Source organism: Homalodisca vitripennis, chromosome 2 (assembly GCF_021130785.1).
Source record: "Homalodisca vitripennis isolate AUS2020 chromosome 2, UT_GWSS_2.1, whole genome shotgun sequence".
Classification (NCBI taxonomy): domain Eukaryota; kingdom Metazoa; phylum Arthropoda; class Insecta; order Hemiptera; family Cicadellidae; genus Homalodisca; species Homalodisca vitripennis.
Genome location: NC_060208.1, coordinates 158,670,738 through 158,687,138, shown reverse-complemented (window position 1 = coordinate 158,687,138; position 16,401 = coordinate 158,670,738). Strand labels below are relative to the sequence as shown.

The window sequence follows — 16,401 nt, the reverse complement described above, 5'->3', positions numbered from 1 at the left end:
TAATTTATATGACAAAATATTATTTAGAAAAAGGTTAAGACTTTACGTTGTTACTTTAGGGATTGAGTAGAGTTCCTGCTGAGTGAAGTTCCTTCATGATTGCATTTGTTTGCCACAAAAGGAAATTGTACTTAATATAGTGAAGCCATGAATATATGCAGTCACAATCTTTGCAACTGTTATCTCTGAAAAATTCAAACTTTTTTGGGTGTTTGAAAAAGATAACCTTACCGCACAATGTCTGGGAGAGCACTGATTGTCAGAGAGCTATAAATACCTCACTCTAACTCAAGGAATAGTGAGGTTTATTTTCACATGCCTCTCGGTTTCAGTAATTAAACTACATTGTTTCTAAAACATTTTTATTAGTTTTAAAATGTACTCAACAGTCAACATAGTTTTTTGTCACATTGTCATTAGGTTTGTTCAGCGTAAATGCTGAATTAACTTGCAATCAGACTATTATAGATAACATTTTAAAATTGGAAACTTGTCCTACAAATATTCTACAGAAGGTGAGTCAACTTATATTCATAAAACACTAGTGGTATTTATTAATTAGTTAATTAATCTCAACTATTAGGCCCTAAAGTTAAATGCACAAATGTTAATAGATCTCTGTACAATAATTTTGTATAAAACTAAAACGCCAAAAAATTTCCATATTTTGTTTCAGTTATAATTAATATAAAAGGCTTTAACGTTTATTTCATTCTAACATTAGATATTATTAAGTATACATTGCTTGATCAGTAGCGTAATGCAGGTAGCGTAGACAAAGGTTAAATCTAACTTTTACTTTAAATTGCACCAGATACGAATTTAAACAATTTAAAACACGACCTAACCAACAAGGCAGCGAATTTTTGCACACCAGGTGCTCGAAACTGGTTGGCTTTCTCAACATTCTAAAATTAAATTTCTACAGTAGCTCAACTCTTTCAGCTCCAGACCTCTGTTACTCTGCAATAAGTGTAATTATTTTTATTACTCATTTTACAGCAGGAACAGATATTACAGTACGAAAAATAACAAGGGAGCAACTATGCAAAATTGATTAAAAACGATTATTTTTAAATGTTCCATTAACTTAGAAATGTATTTTTCCCTTATAACGGAAGTATATGCTCTGTTACCTTAGTAGGCTTCTCGTTCCTACGTATTGATTTTCTTCATCGAGTCAAAAAGACTAATTCAACTTTGGCAAGAGAAATATCTTAGACTGAAAACAGATTATACGAGCTGGAATTAGGTGGTTGCCAGGTCCTAAATATTTATATACTCTCTTGATTATGGTAACAAGAAAAAGTCATATGTGGCAACATAAATACATTATACCGAATGTAAAATGAAATGGCCAAGATCAGACGATTGTTGAGCGTAGTACAGTACTCTTCTACGTCCTACGAAGTATGCATATTTCCTTCATCTAGACGAAGTCAACTCTACTAAGGCACTTAAAATATTGGACCGGAAGTATATTACAAGGGGAAAGTGGAAGGTTTTACACCGAGGTAGGTTTCCGAGACTTACATAATAATTATCTATATATTTTCTTTATCAAGACAACAAGCCAAATTCAGCTATTGACGTATTTTCTTGTCCAGGTATTGCGTGCGCATAACTCTTTAAAACGGATACACGTCAACTGGCGAGCCTTCTCGAGTTTTATGGTCATGGAAACGGATCTCATATAGTTTTATATTAATCTACATTAACATTAGCATTGTTACACCTCTACCACAATAACGTAACTAATCGTAGTTTGTAATTGTCTCTATGTTGTAATTATTTTAATTGTGTAATAATGGTATTTAATTTGTGATAAATAGCACTAAACATTGTTACATATGAGGCATGAAATATTTTATTGTTTTATTCTTAATAGAAGCCCCTCTCACGCTGACCCCGTCAAGCAACCATTTAAACTATTATTTTAAAATTCTTAACAACATTTCAATAGCGATACTGTTGATTTAAGTAAACAAGCTCTAAAAGATGGAATGTGTTTATTGTTTAGTAAAAGTTATAAAGTACTGGTAGAATCTGTTCGTCTGAAACACCTTAGTAACTCATAACTTGTTACAGATGCACAGTATGTCTCCCATGACAACTGCATTGTTGCATGAGACCAATGTCCACGACGATATCAAATGTTCAAAACTTATTATTACTCTTCCAGATGACAAGAAGGCCTTCGCCAACCTCACTGTCTACTTCAAAAATGAGTAAATACCTTTGCCATACATTTTAAGTAATAAATACTTATTTGTGACTTAAGATGAGTAAACCGGTGGTAATGCTTCTTACTAGCCAAAAATTCAGAAAGTCTTTACTGATTACACCTTTAAATTGTCTTCAACTAAAAAATATAACATATTCTTTGTGAGATTTGAATCGACGAATTAAAAAATTACTTTTTTTAAGATATTACTTTGAATTTCAAAGTAATGCATAACATCTTAGATTAAAATATAAAAATTGTGCAATGTGTCTAAATAATTAACCTTGGTTCTAATAAAATATGTATTTATGTTTTAGGCCACCAAAGCAAGCATACTGTGGTCAGGAAGAAGTTGGATGTGGCCATATAAATGCCTTATGTAAGATAATAATCACATAGCATTTTCGTTAACTTATGGGAAACCTATTAATGTCTCTTTGAAAATTGTGCCTGAAATGGAGAATATAAGCCTCAAAATATATTACACCCTGATGTTTACATAGCTTGGTCTCGTTACTATATTACTCCCTTGAGTCACTACAAGAGTGCTAATAGAAATCCATTTACAGAGATTGTTGAGGCATTTTTATGAAAAGTTTTTTTTCCTTTTTTCTAGTCTTTTTTCACCTCACAGTCTTTATTACATTACACCAAAGAAACAATGTAATAAACAATTATTAATTAAATTATTGGATGCAATATTTTTTATTTCTTTAACGAGAAAGACAGTTCACAATTATGTACATAGGATAGTTTTACGGCTTTTTCAATTTGATTTATAGTGTAGTACGAGTAGCCTGCTATTACATTACCGCAATAGCTATCTCGCCACCCTCTTACTACATCTTACTAAGCTTTTTTATTCCGTTTTTTCACTTACTTCTCGGCCTCTTTCTGTATAAGTTACCGGTAATTTTTCCTTAGGTATTTAAATTTCTTACTTGTTTCACTATTCAAAATATTTCTAATCAAATATTTGTAACTCCTAGTCTGAAATATAAAATAACACGATGCACTATGTGGGAATTAATATGCCAATTCATACGTTATTAGATCAACTATATCTGATCCTAATGGGCGATTACCAATTTTATTTTTTAATATACCAAATCTATCTACTGCAGTCTCTCTCGTAACATATGTTCTGTAAAATATAAGTAACGTGTATAAACTGTGAATAAAACAGTAATAAAATGCAAAAGAATTATTAAGCAGACGCATTTTGTATGTACAGTATTTTAAGGTTTTGGAGTAGCGGGCACTAAAAATATACAAATGGACAAACAGTATTTACTACGTTTATTTCTATAGGCTGTTCTTTTTCAATGCTTTATAACTTAGCATTTTGCTGTGACAGAGAATGATGAAGACCAATACCGTGATTAGTTTAAAGGAAATAAACTTAACTTTAAAATGTTCATCTAACAATAAATCTTATTTTATAACTGTTATAAATGTTTCATAAAATCTTCCTTTTTAATTATTAAGTTTAAAAATTTGGTATGACCATCCTATTATTTTATATAACTTATGACCACCGTGTACAGACATGACTTCTGTTACACGCGACTTCGCACGCAATTTTAAAATCAAAATCCTGAGCCTACTTAATTAAAACACTTATGATGTAAAATTATAGTACACCTTTTTTTAAACGTAATTAGGCATACGATCATGTACACACTATTTCGTTGCTTATGGTTAAACAATTGGCGGTTGAGACTTCATAAACTCTTATATGAAGTTTTGTACGTATAGGAGCATTTCTGGTTCAAATGAATTATATTTCCGATGCCACAGTTGAGTTTGCTTTGTTGCCCAGATCAATAAAATATATAAATAGGTTTCGAAAACATGCTTTGGTTTAAAAAGAGCTTATTTTCATCTCTTGTGATCTACTTCCGGTATAATAGTGGCATAGTTGAATTTACCTCTTTGTCCCGATAAAAAAATATATTTACCTACTGAGAACTGTGAAGCCTACTTCGGTGAAAAAGTGTCTGCTTCGTTTCGTTTATATTCATTTATAGTCCAATAGAATACATGTTAGCACGCACGACTAAAAAGCCTACTTGAGATCGTTTAAATTAACCCTCTATATAATACATTTACGGTGACACAGTAGGGTTTGCCTTATTGATGCGATCAAGGAAAAAAGTGTGTGTGTGTGTGTGTGTGTGTGTGTGTGTGTGTGTGTGTGTGTGTGTGTGTGTGTGTGTGTGTGTGTGTGTGTGTGTGTGTGTGTGTGTGTGTGTGTGTGTGTGTGTGTGTGTGTGTGTGTGTGTGGGTGTGTGTGTGTGCGGATTGAATAAAGAAAACTCGAATTTGACACCGTAAATAAATTAAGTAGAGAGTTAATTTAAACGTCCTCAAGTAGGATTTTTAGCCCTACATAGTTAGTTTACATTTCATAAATATATATAAGGGTATATTAGTGTGCAGATCTAAGAAACCTACTCCTGCAAAATATCTTTGATTTCCGGTCTAAGATATTTCCAATACCATAGTAGAATTTTTCACATTGTCCTATAAACAGAATATATGTAAGCACGTAGGACTAAAAAGCCTACTTGAGATCGTTTAAATTAACTCCCTATCTAATATGTTTACGGTGTCAGATTTGAGTTTGCTTTATTGTCCCGACCAAGAAAGTATATACATATGTAGGTCTCAGAAACCTACCTCTGTCAAAATGGCTGTCTTAAAATCTTCTTTCGGTCTAAGATATTTCCAGTGCAGTAGTTACTTTGTCTTATCGATTTGAGAAGTCTGCTACAGTCAAAAAATGCCTTCTCTACCTAAAAGATAATTTGTGAGGAAGTTTCCATAATCTTTTACGATAGGTTTTGAGTTTTAGATTCGGAAGAAGGATCAGTCTTGTTGTTCGGACTGTAGTCTAGAAAGAATAGCTCGTTGAAGCATGATAATGTAGAAATGCCACATCACAATATTAAGGAAGTGGTCTAGTCTTAGTCCTAGACTTAGTGTCTAATCTTGAATATCTAGACATTCTTGAACGTAAACATTAACAGTTTTCTTATTAATGTGGATTTGTAACAGTTTTTAATAGTACTTCCAAAACAACTTAAATCTACGTATTTTCAATTCACTAGATATTTATAATTCGTTATTAGCAGTATCTAAAATAAAAATTATAGGATATCTGTGACTGTTTTATCTTAAGTAAAATACTAATAAAGCACTTTTTTAGTCTCTATGATCTGAAAGAAAGTTTAAAAGTGTTAACAGATGTTTAATGTCAGTTAAATTTGAATTATAAAAAATATAAATACTATCATTAAAATTGTGGTTAAACACATGTTATGAAGCAATGTTTAAACAGAAAAGTTCATTACATTTAACATGTTCTTTCAATCAATATTCCACTAAATTAGATATTAAGATGGGATTTATTGCTACTTTAGAGACCAGAGGGGTGTATTCCAGAGGGATTTTCGAAATAGGTCTTAATACCAGGGATCCTAATAATGTCCATATAAGAGTTCATTACAATCGGTTGAATATCGTACAAGTGAACAAACAAACAAAGGCACTTTCGCATTTATAATATTACTAGCAGTTTACCCGCGGCTTCGCAGAGTTGGGTTTTATAACAGTTATAAATTAAATAGTAAATTTTCTTTTATCTAATAGTCAATACAGTTAAAAAGTATGTTACAATAAATACTAAAACTTGAAAAGCATGAAATGAGATTTGTTTACTATCAAGCTTACTTTTACACTAAAAATGTAAGGAATTTGTAAATAGTGGCTAAATTAATTAAACATATGGTTGTGCTGTCATACAGCAATGTTTGAACAGGTATTTTCAACTGATATTTCACAAAATTAGAGAAAAATATTGGATTTTTCGCTACTTTAAATACCAGTGAGGTGTGGACCAAAGGGTTTTCGAAATAAGAATAGACCTATATTCATACCAGAGATCCTATACAATGTGAATGTCAAATTTCAGTACAATCGGTTGATTAGTTTACGCATTAAAGAAAAACAATAAAAAGAAAAGGCACTTTCACATTTATATTACTGGCACTTATCCGTGCTTCGCCCTCAACGTCTGTGCAACATTCCGTGTATTTTATTTAATAGGTCCAATGATTTCAGTAACACAAACTATTTTATAAGAATGTAGAAGAACTCCATGGTCAAATTTCATAGATTTCTTAATGAAAGCACTTGTGATGTATTACGATAGAGTCCTATGATATGTTTTAGATTGAATTAGTCACATATTATTAAAATAAATACATCACTTACAACTCACTTTCAGTGTTATGATTAAGGTCTTTTGAGGGAAATTCGAGATATAAAAATAGACCTATATTCATTCCAGGTACTTTACGAATGTCTATTTAATAGGTTGAGTAATATTGTAACCAGTTTGTTATTGTTATTATTTAACGCTTACAATATTTTTAAGATTAGGATTATAATTTTATTACTATTGTTTGATATCTTTAGGTAGTTATCAATCGAGTTTTTAAAGCGTACTTAAATTATACACATTGCTTAATTTTTCTTTATGGTGTCGTGGGTTTCAGTTTAGAATTCTAAATAGTTTTATATACTATAAGTCAGGAAAGATGAATATTTTGTGAGTTACACTAAGTCGAAGTCTTGATATTTCATAGAACATACTTTTCGCAATTTATAAAACCCTTTTTATATTGTTGGCCGTTGTTTTCAGATGATGATTTAACACTTCAAGTGTATTTCTTGAACACGGACAAAGTGATATGCGTCTACCGCTGTCCAACTGCTCCTATGAGTAAGAACATTTAAATTTATGTTAAAATGTATTACTTTTAGGTCTATTTCATTGAAATCAACCAAATACTTTACTTTTTACCTTTACCTATTGCAATCGCCCTTATGACGACGAAACGTTGGATTTTCTCCGTTCATGACCTCCAAAATCCATAACGGTAATATACGATAGTATTATGCTTATACGATTATGAGTCCGCAAATGCTTCGTTAAGGCTTACGGAAGATTTCGCCTCGATTCCAGCTCATCATGTAAAACGAGGTTTACCTGAAATCTTTCTAAGGTAAATTAAAGGGCGAATTCAATCGTTTATTATGTTTTATGGCGTAATGAATTGGTCAACAGTTTCTGCGTTTATTCGTGAATCACCCTGTATAACACAAGTTTGTAAACACGATAAATGCCGCAATTTTCTAAATATACAGGCTTAACGTGATACCAAGGCAGCAATTATATATAGCTTGGACCACTTATTTAGTCAGTCAGAACAATTTCAAGATAGAGGCGATTCATTCACATTTGAGCATTTCAAACTACTTCAGAACTATATTATAGTACAGTCCCAAACTGATTCATGTTTTACATATTACCGTAATTACATACAACTACTTACAACAATTATTCATTCACTTCATTACATTATTATTTAAGGTTGAAATGTAGCACCATTCGCATTTTGTAACATACATGTGTGTGTGTGTGTGTGTGTGTGTGTGTGTGTGTGTGTGTGTGTGTTCCAAAATCGCGGCTAAATCTTCCGTAAGCCTTAACGAAGCATTATATGTTCCAACCTAAACTACCTAAATTACTACACCATTACTAATGGATGTAAACCGGGCAACAAACCACGTTGCGGTTCTTGCTAAATTATGAAAAACTCCAGGGAATTCAAAAGTAGCGTAACTGGTTTGACATGTTCCATCATTGGTAAAGTAACCTGTGACTCTAATAATGTAATTTATCAAATTAATTGTAAATTTTTTAACAATCAGTACATTGTACAAACATTTAACTACCTTCAGAATAACAGGCCACAGATTTGTTATTTTTCATAAAGTCAAGGAGAAGCCATTCGCCAAACATGCTGCTGATCACAAAAAAGACAAAATTAAAGATTGTTATGAGGTTAAAGGAATTAATAAGGTCTTCTCTTGTCCTGAAGAATATTTAAATAGATTCAAATTAAAAAATCTCGAACAAACCCATCAGTTACTTCTAAATTATAAATACCCAAATGGTTTAAATTTAAGATGAAATTCACTTTTCCAAATTTCCTTCTGTGCCATTAATGATATAACAGCTGGGTCTTTGATTGTTTTACTTGCGTATTTACATTTTTGGTTATTTTCTTCCTATTTGTTAACTTTCTTGTTGTTGTTATTTCCAGTGATTAACAAGACTAAGTATAGACATCACTAACTACTTTAACCACGTTTATTAATCACATCTAGATTTACATTGTTAAATAGGTTAGTTAAAAATATAAGTGAACAAATATCAGTATTCAATTTATGAAAACGGCAGAAAACGCACTCTCGATGATGTTAACACTATCTAACTTGCTTGTTTACAGAGGGGTTTGCGGGTGCCGGTGCTTTAGTACCTATGGCGACTCAAAACTTACCGGAGGTTTTGGCTCAAGTTCAATCCTGTAAGGAGAGTTTGGCGGCTGTGGGTGTCAGCGGCAATCTTGTAGATGTGGAGAAGTGTTCTGACTGATTATTTTTATTCTATTCATAAAGTACATTCATCTCAGTTTACGTAAATAGAACGTTCAAAACTAAATACATTGTTATGGGCACTATTGTTGAAATATTATTGATATCATACCTGAATATGTTTCTATTCGTCTATTGTTCTTTCATGGAATCGAATCTTTAAATCCTGCTAAGGAATAGTTTTCTGACTCTTGTGTCTATAAGTTCTTTCAAGTTTTCTCTGTAACATGAAATATTAAAATAGTTTTTGAAGTCAGATAATTTTCCAATGTGCTCCCAGAACTTAGTCACGTTAATAAATGTTATTTTTGGAGAAGGCAACAATAATTGGTTATAGAATCTTCGTCAAGAACAACAAAAGTGACAGTTCACTCATAATCTTCCTTTATTAAAATTCTATTTAAAACAGATGATTTCTAAATAGTGCTAATTTTACAGTTCCCAACGTTGTGGCCAGAGCCCAACCAGTGATGGAGAAAAAACATTCGATTTCAAGTCGGCTTTGCTTGTTTACGTATTTACCATTTGAACTGTTCACTACATTATACATACACCATCAATGTGATGAAAATTAATATTTTGACTTAATAAATGTTTATCAAACCCGTGTTAGTTTGTGAAAGTTCTATCACCTGACGATCTAGGAGCCGAGAGCTAATTAGGAGGTTGAAAAGGGATGTGGAGGTGGTGAAATATTATGAAATGATATTTGTGTCCCACAGATTACATTTCCTAGCTTGATACACTTACAATCGACTATCAGATACATAAGTATTATTTATATGCTCGTCAGATAACTAGATAAAAGGCCTGAAATTCGCCACTTTAATAGTCTGTATTTGATTAGCTGTTGCATTTTTACAAGTATGATGACTTTAAGTGCTTTAAGCTGAGAAACATGTAATGTCGGGAATATTCATAGTTTCTTATTTATAACCCTTTTAGTACTCTCCCAACCAAAACCTTTTTGACTTCAACCAAAACTAACGCGACTGACGATCTATTTCTCTCACAGGGAAAATTTCTTTCTCCGTCGACAATAAAACCAAGGTTACAATGCAAATTGGATCTATGCTCCCTGGACTATGACGGCAGATATTAAAGTTTAAATAATGAGTACTCATTTAATGATGAACATTAATATAGTCTAACTTGAGTCTATAACATATGTTTGTTCTTTCACTAATACTGTGTAAAAAATAAGTACCTTCTATCAATATATTGTACGTTATTTATCTAAAGAGATACTATTGTTTGGCCCAACATTTTCCACCTATGCAAATGTTATATAGGCGTTTCATAACTGGAGATTATACCAAGGCGCCCTGTTAAAATATATAAAATGTGTTTTCTTGCTCATTTTTTATCATATAAATAACTAGTTTATTTATTGATTTTGAGTACACCAGTATTGAGTACCAAGAATTCTTCGGTAGTAAAGTCAGTTTTGTGTAAAATATAGATATGACGACATTCATAATCTATGGTGCAACTGTTGTCTCGAGCACAAGTAACCTTGAATACTTGAACTTGTGTTTTATTTGAAAATAATTCAGATTATGACGGGCATTTCGAACGATAACCTTACTGCACGATGACTGGTGCAGCACTGATTGACACTGAACTGTAAACTCTCTGTATGCCTCGCTACTAGTAACATTGAGTGTCATTGCCACATCTCCTTTTCGTCAATAGTAAAACTAAATTATTTTAAATAGAATTCCATTTATATTATAAAAATGTCTTTAATATATAGTGTAGTTTCTGTCATACTGTCATCATTTTTGTTCGGTGTTAAAGCTGAATTAACTTGCAATCAGAGAATTATTGACAATATTTTAAAATTGAAATTTTGACTTACAGTTATTTTTTAGAAGGTGAGTAAGCTTATAATCATAAAACATTAGTGGATTTAGTTCAACTATATTGTAGTGTCAACTGAGCCGGTTCAATACTATATCTCCCCGGCTCATGTGTGTTTTATATAGTGTGTGTGTGGTTTATTGGCTGCAGAGGCGACTGACCTTTTGAAGGCGTTTGGCCTTTCCGGTAGAGTGGTAGAGACTCTGAGCCGGTGTACTGGTTAGAAGTAGCTCCAGATTTAATATTTTTGTTTAATTAAGTGTTTTGGAATTTTGCTGAGCTGTTTCCTTCTAACATGTGCGGCTAGGTTTACGGCCCCTCACTGATGAGGTCCAAGGGATGAATTGTTTTCTCCTGTCATCTCTCCATCATGCGTGGTCGCAGAGAACCTTCGCCTTGCGCTCTGCTGAAGGACGGCCACCATGATGGACATACCTACCAGTCAACATCTGTGATACCCTGTGATATTGTTATTGTTGCCATTTATATAGTTTATATTTTGTTATTTAATTTTAAGTTAGTTTTTAGATATTATTTTAGTTATTTCTTGGATTTCATTAGGAGCCCGCCCCTTAGCCGAAGGATAAACCGGGTGGAATTGGCATTTCTTGTTTCAAATTATGGCGTTTCTAATTTTTGGTATGCAGGTGCATCCTGGACAAGAATTGTTTGAGGTATACTACTGTGGGCACTTTTTAATTTTTTTTTATAGTATATATATACATATTTATATTGACTGGATAGGCCCATGTTATTGTCTTAGTAAATGAACCTGAGTATACTGACCACGGTGTTCTTTTTTTTTACTAGTTTAGTTTTGTTCCGGCATCCCGTTCGCCGCCATGGGCACGCGCTTCCCTGTTGGTCTGCTGTGGGTGTGTGAGCGGCGATGTGCGGTTTCAATGGTAGCAGAGCGTGGTTAGCTGCTCTCCATCAGCTGTCTCTCATTCTGTGTTTGTAGGTTGTGGTTAGTGTATATTTGCAGGGTATCCTTCTATTAGGTGGCAGGTATTGAGTTCTTCACTTGGACTCGTCAGTGTAAGCCTTTTTGTGAGTTGAGTCCACTTAGGTTACTAAGTAATTTTTGCGTACGCTTTGTTGTTTTATTGTTTATTTATTTGTCTTAATTGTTTGGTATGGCTTTTTCCCTGGTGCCTGAACATCTACGCAAGCCCGAGTTTGGTTTTTTTGAGGTCCTGGCGAGGAGGACAGAAGCCCGAGGGAGATGTGAGGGCATTAAGAGCTCAATTACGGGCTTGTATAGCGTTGGACCGCAGCTGGAATGCAGAGTTCCAAATTAACACAGAATTTGAGTTTTGTAAAACCCGAATGGAGGAATTAGAAGACGATATTAATTTTGAGTCACTTCCCATGTCCGGGTCAGCAAAGGCTAGATTGGCATCTCAGGCTTTTTACATTGGCGTGACAGAATAGTTTTACTTATGTCGGCTCCTAGTTTAGACTCTGATATTAAAAGTTGGGCTTTTTCGGCCAGTAATAAATTAAAACAAGCCCTAGATGGTTTTGAGTGAGGTGCGCTCGGTGAAGGAGAAGGGGGTACTATTTACCGCTGTCACTCCAACGGAGGTTCCCACTACCATTACTTTTGCTAACCATCCACCGGCTCTTTCTTTCGAGCCTCCCAGAGTTACTATGTCTCCGATGGGTAGTGGCCCTCCTGAAGCGGCTGGTGAGGCTTCATCTATAGTTGTGCCTTCCTTTTCTAGCTTTGGCAAACTGCCTCATCCTTTGGGGAGTGTGTTACAACACTTCCCCAGAGTTGATGGACTTGACACTAATTTACTTATCCATTTTCTTCTGGAAGTTTTTAAGCTGAGAGAATTTCCTGGTATGACAGATGCCATGCTTATGCAGATTTTAGCGCAGTTTTCCTTAAGGCCCCTTTTTGATCGCCTTCTAGACTGCCTTAAGAGAAGGTGCCACCTTTGACCAGTTCCACGCCGAGATCTTGGAGTTCTTTGTACCTGCTCGGGTTAGGGAGCGCTTGCGGGTGGAACGCGTTTTACCGTCCTCAGGCACCAGACGAGGACGTTGAGCCCATTTTGTCGGGGAGATACGGGATGTAGCCCGGGTGTTGCGCTTGAGCTTGAGCGAAACGGAGTTGGTGAGCCTTATTTTGGAGAGCATTAAAACCTGAAGAAACGCTCCACGTTTGATTTTTTGTAGCCGTCCCGCATCTTTTGCGGATTTGGACCGCCTCTCCATCATCTCTAGAGGGGTTCAGGATGCGGATGATCAAAGGGAGGCCATGTCGAGGCATCTTCCTCACTTGCCTCCGGGGCCGGTCCATGCTCCGGTGCAGTCTGAGCCAGCAGCTGCTCCTTCCCGTAGGCAGCCTCCTACCTGTTATGGCTGCAAGCAAGTGGGACATATTAGACCGTTTTGTCCACTTAATAAAAAAAAACTAGTAAGCTTGCGGACGAGTAAGCCCGACTCGTGCCGTAAAGGTAATTTTGAGGGCAAATATGTACCTAATTTTTGATGGTAAAAGGGTAGCTGGTTTAATACAGAACAGAAAGAAAACAGAAAGAAATAGACTTGGGGACAGTTATCATCGTTGGCCGAGAGGGGAGGTTGCTGCTCTGGCTGCGCAGGAGTAAGGGCTGCCCGCTCAACCTGCCCCACAACTGGATGTGCTTGTGGGGGAATGTGGTGCAGAAGGCCCTGGTTGATTCTGGGTCAGCACGCAGCCTGATTTCTTTGTCGTTTTTTGAAGATCTAAAATCTCTCTGGGCTAATACGGCAGTGTTGAGCCTAGTTCACTTATCTGCTGGACTGCTTCACGCACACCTTTACCTATTATCTGTAGTGCCCAGATTCACATCAAAATTAATTATTTCTCTTGGGATTGGAGCTTTTTGGTGGCTAAGGACCTGACTTTTCCTTTCATCTTGGGAGCAGATTTTATCGGAAAAAAACTGGCATGATTTTGGATTTGGCCTCCAGTCATGTTTTCTTTGCTTTCGCCAGCGGGTGCTCGTTCCCTTTTCTGATGTCGAGTCTCGTGGGACTGCTGCCTTAGAGATGGAAGATAAGAGCTTGACTCCTCCTGACCAACTAGGACATCTTACGCCGAAAGAGGCTGAGGACATAAGGCAGATTTGTTCCAGTTTTCCTGAAGTCCTTACTGACAAAACTGGGGTACGACCAATCTCTTGGAATACGAGATTCGTCTTACAGACACCCGTCCTGTACGTTCCCATCCATATAAGCTTGCTCCGCCCAAGATGGAGATTCTGAGAAATATGATTGATGATTTACTTAAGAGTGGGGTGATCGAGCCGTCTTGCTCAAATTTTTTCCAGTCCAGCGTTTCTAGTGCCGAAACCTAATGGGAAAGTCCAGATTGGTCCTGGATTATCGAAAGCTCAATGCTCAGATAGAAATTGACTCCGTGCCTCTCCCCGATTTGCATTCTGCTTTCGACTGGTTTGGTAAAGGCCAAGTATTTCTCCATTTTTGATCTTAACCAGGCATACCATCAGATTCCACTAAAACACGGAGTCTCGACCTCTCACTGCTTTTTGTGTGCCTTGGAATTTGTACCAGTTCACCCGAGTGCCTATGGGCTTGGCTGTGGGGGCCCAAACACTCACCAGACTCCTGGATTCTATCTTTTCATGATGTCAAAATTTAAGTTCGTGTTCAACTATCTGGATGACCTGCTTGTGTACAGTGAGAGTTATGAGGAGCACTTGACTCATCTAGAGGAAGTTCTAACTAGGCTGCGAGAGTCTGGCCCTTACCGTCAATCCTGAAAAGGTGAGTTTTGCTCAGTCCTGAAATATCGTTTCTGGGTCATCTTGTCTCTTCTCGAGGTGTTTGTATTGATCCAGAGAGAACCCAGGCAATCAGGGAGTTTCCTCCTCCTAAGGATGCCAAGGGGATTGCCCGTTTTGTGGGAATGATAAATTTTTTATCGTCGTTTCATCCCCAATGTTGCTGAAGTGGGCGGCCCCTCTGAACTCTCTTAGGAAAAAGGGTGCCAAGTTTGAGTGGGTTGAAGCGCAACAGACTGCTTTTGAGCAGCTGAAAGAGGCAGTGATGCAGCCTCCAGTCTTGGCTATGCCTGATTTCTGTCGTAAGTTCGTCTTGCAAACTGATGCTTCCTCCTTAGCCGTTGCTGCTGTTTTTATCGCAAGAAGTAGATGGTATCCGGCAGCCCATAGCTTATGCTTCACGCACGTTAACCCCTTGTGAGAAGAAGAGTTGTTCTGTTTATGAGCTGGAATGTTTGGCTGTCGTGTTTGGGATTAACAAGTTCAGGCGGTACCTTTCGAGTTATTATATTTGGTCTTTCCGCCAAACAACCCTTTGGCGAACCTTTGGAAATTAGCGATCTTCTGCCACCTTCCTGGTACTCCCAATGTGAAAGCCACTTGGGAGGCAGCCAGGCGGAATCTCATTCGGGCTAGGGAGTTAGTAAGGAGGAAGTACAACCGAGGTCCGTTATTGCCAATCCCTTCCAGGTGGGGGATCTAGTTTACTGCAAAGGCTCACCCAGTCAGTTCGGCTGTGGATAAAAGAGCTGCTAAACTTTGCTACAGGTGGACTGGTCCCCACCGCATCTTGAAGTTTCTGACTCCGGTGACTGCCCGACTGGGAGATCCTCAGTCCGGGAAGATATTCAGGAAGGCGCACATATCCATCTGAAGCCTTGCCGGAGTCATCCGTGATTTCTCTTTAGTCTGTGCGGGAGGGTTTTAGGTCCAGAGGCCTGATCACCTCTGCTCCTTCTTCCTGATCAAGGTTCCTGTGTTCTTCTTTGTACCCACGCTACTCTTGGAGGGTTTTTTCTTGCCTCCAACTGGATTTTCTTGGTTTTCCCTTCTGCAGACTAAGGGGTTTCCGGTTTATAATTCTTCAATCATTGGGGGGGAGAGGCATTTCTTTCGATTTTTCTTTTTGAAGAAATTTAACAGAGGGGAGTTCCTCCTTTTGGGGGGGGAGTCTGAGCCGGTTCAATACCTATATCTCCCCGGCTCATGTGTGTTTTATATAGTGTGTGTGTGGTTTATTTGGCTGCAGAGGCGACTGACCTTTTGAAGGCGTTTGGCCTTTCCGGTAGAGTGGTAGAGACTTAGAGACTCTGAGCCGTGGTGTACTGGTTAGAAGTAGCTCCAGATTTAATATTTTTGTTTAATTAAGTGTTTTGGAATTTTTGCTGAGCTGTTTCCTTCTAAACATGTGCGGCTAGGTTTACGGCCCCTCACTGATGAGGTCCAAGGGATGAATTGTTTTCTCCTGTCATCTCTCCATCATGCGTGGTCGCAGAGAACCTTCGCCTTGCGCTCTATGAAGGACGGCCACCATGATGGACATACCTACCAGTCAACATCTGTGATACCCTGTGATATTGTTATTGTTGCCATTTATATAGTTTATATTTTGTTATTTAATTTTAAGTTAGTTTTAGATATTATTTAGTTATTTCTTGGATTTCATTAGGAGCCCGCCCTTAGCCGAAGGATACCGGGTGGAATTGGCATTTCTTGTTTCAATTATGGCGTTTCAATTTTTGGTATGCAGGTGCACCTGACAAGAATTGTTTTGAGGTATACTACTGTGGGCACTTTTTAATTTTTTTTTATAGTATATATATACATATTTATATTGACTGGATAGGCCCATGTTATTGTCTTAGTAAATGGAACCTGAGTATACTGACCCACGGTGTTCTTTTTTTTTACCTAGTTTAGTTTTGTTCCGGCATCCCGTTCGCCGCCATGGGCACGCGCTTCCCTGTTGGTCTGCTGTGGGTGTGTGAGCGGCGATGTGCGGTTTCA

At 36.7% G+C, this 16,401-nt stretch overlaps 1 protein-coding gene across 1 annotated transcript; it reads left to right on the top strand.

The window, feature by feature from the left end:
* The first annotated feature begins 284 nt into the window (after positions 1-284).
* LOC124354931 lies at positions 285-8,817 on the top strand. The gene is made up of 5 exons (XM_046805743.1): positions 285-515; positions 2,089-2,228; positions 2,542-2,603; positions 6,933-7,013; positions 8,587-8,817. Exons 2-5 carry the CDS (start codon positions 2,089-2,091, stop codon positions 8,730-8,732), a joined length of 429 nt encoding a protein of 142 aa, XP_046661699.1. The 5' UTR covers positions 285-515; the 3' UTR covers positions 8,733-8,817.
* Positions 8,818-16,401: the final 7,584 nt, after the last annotated feature.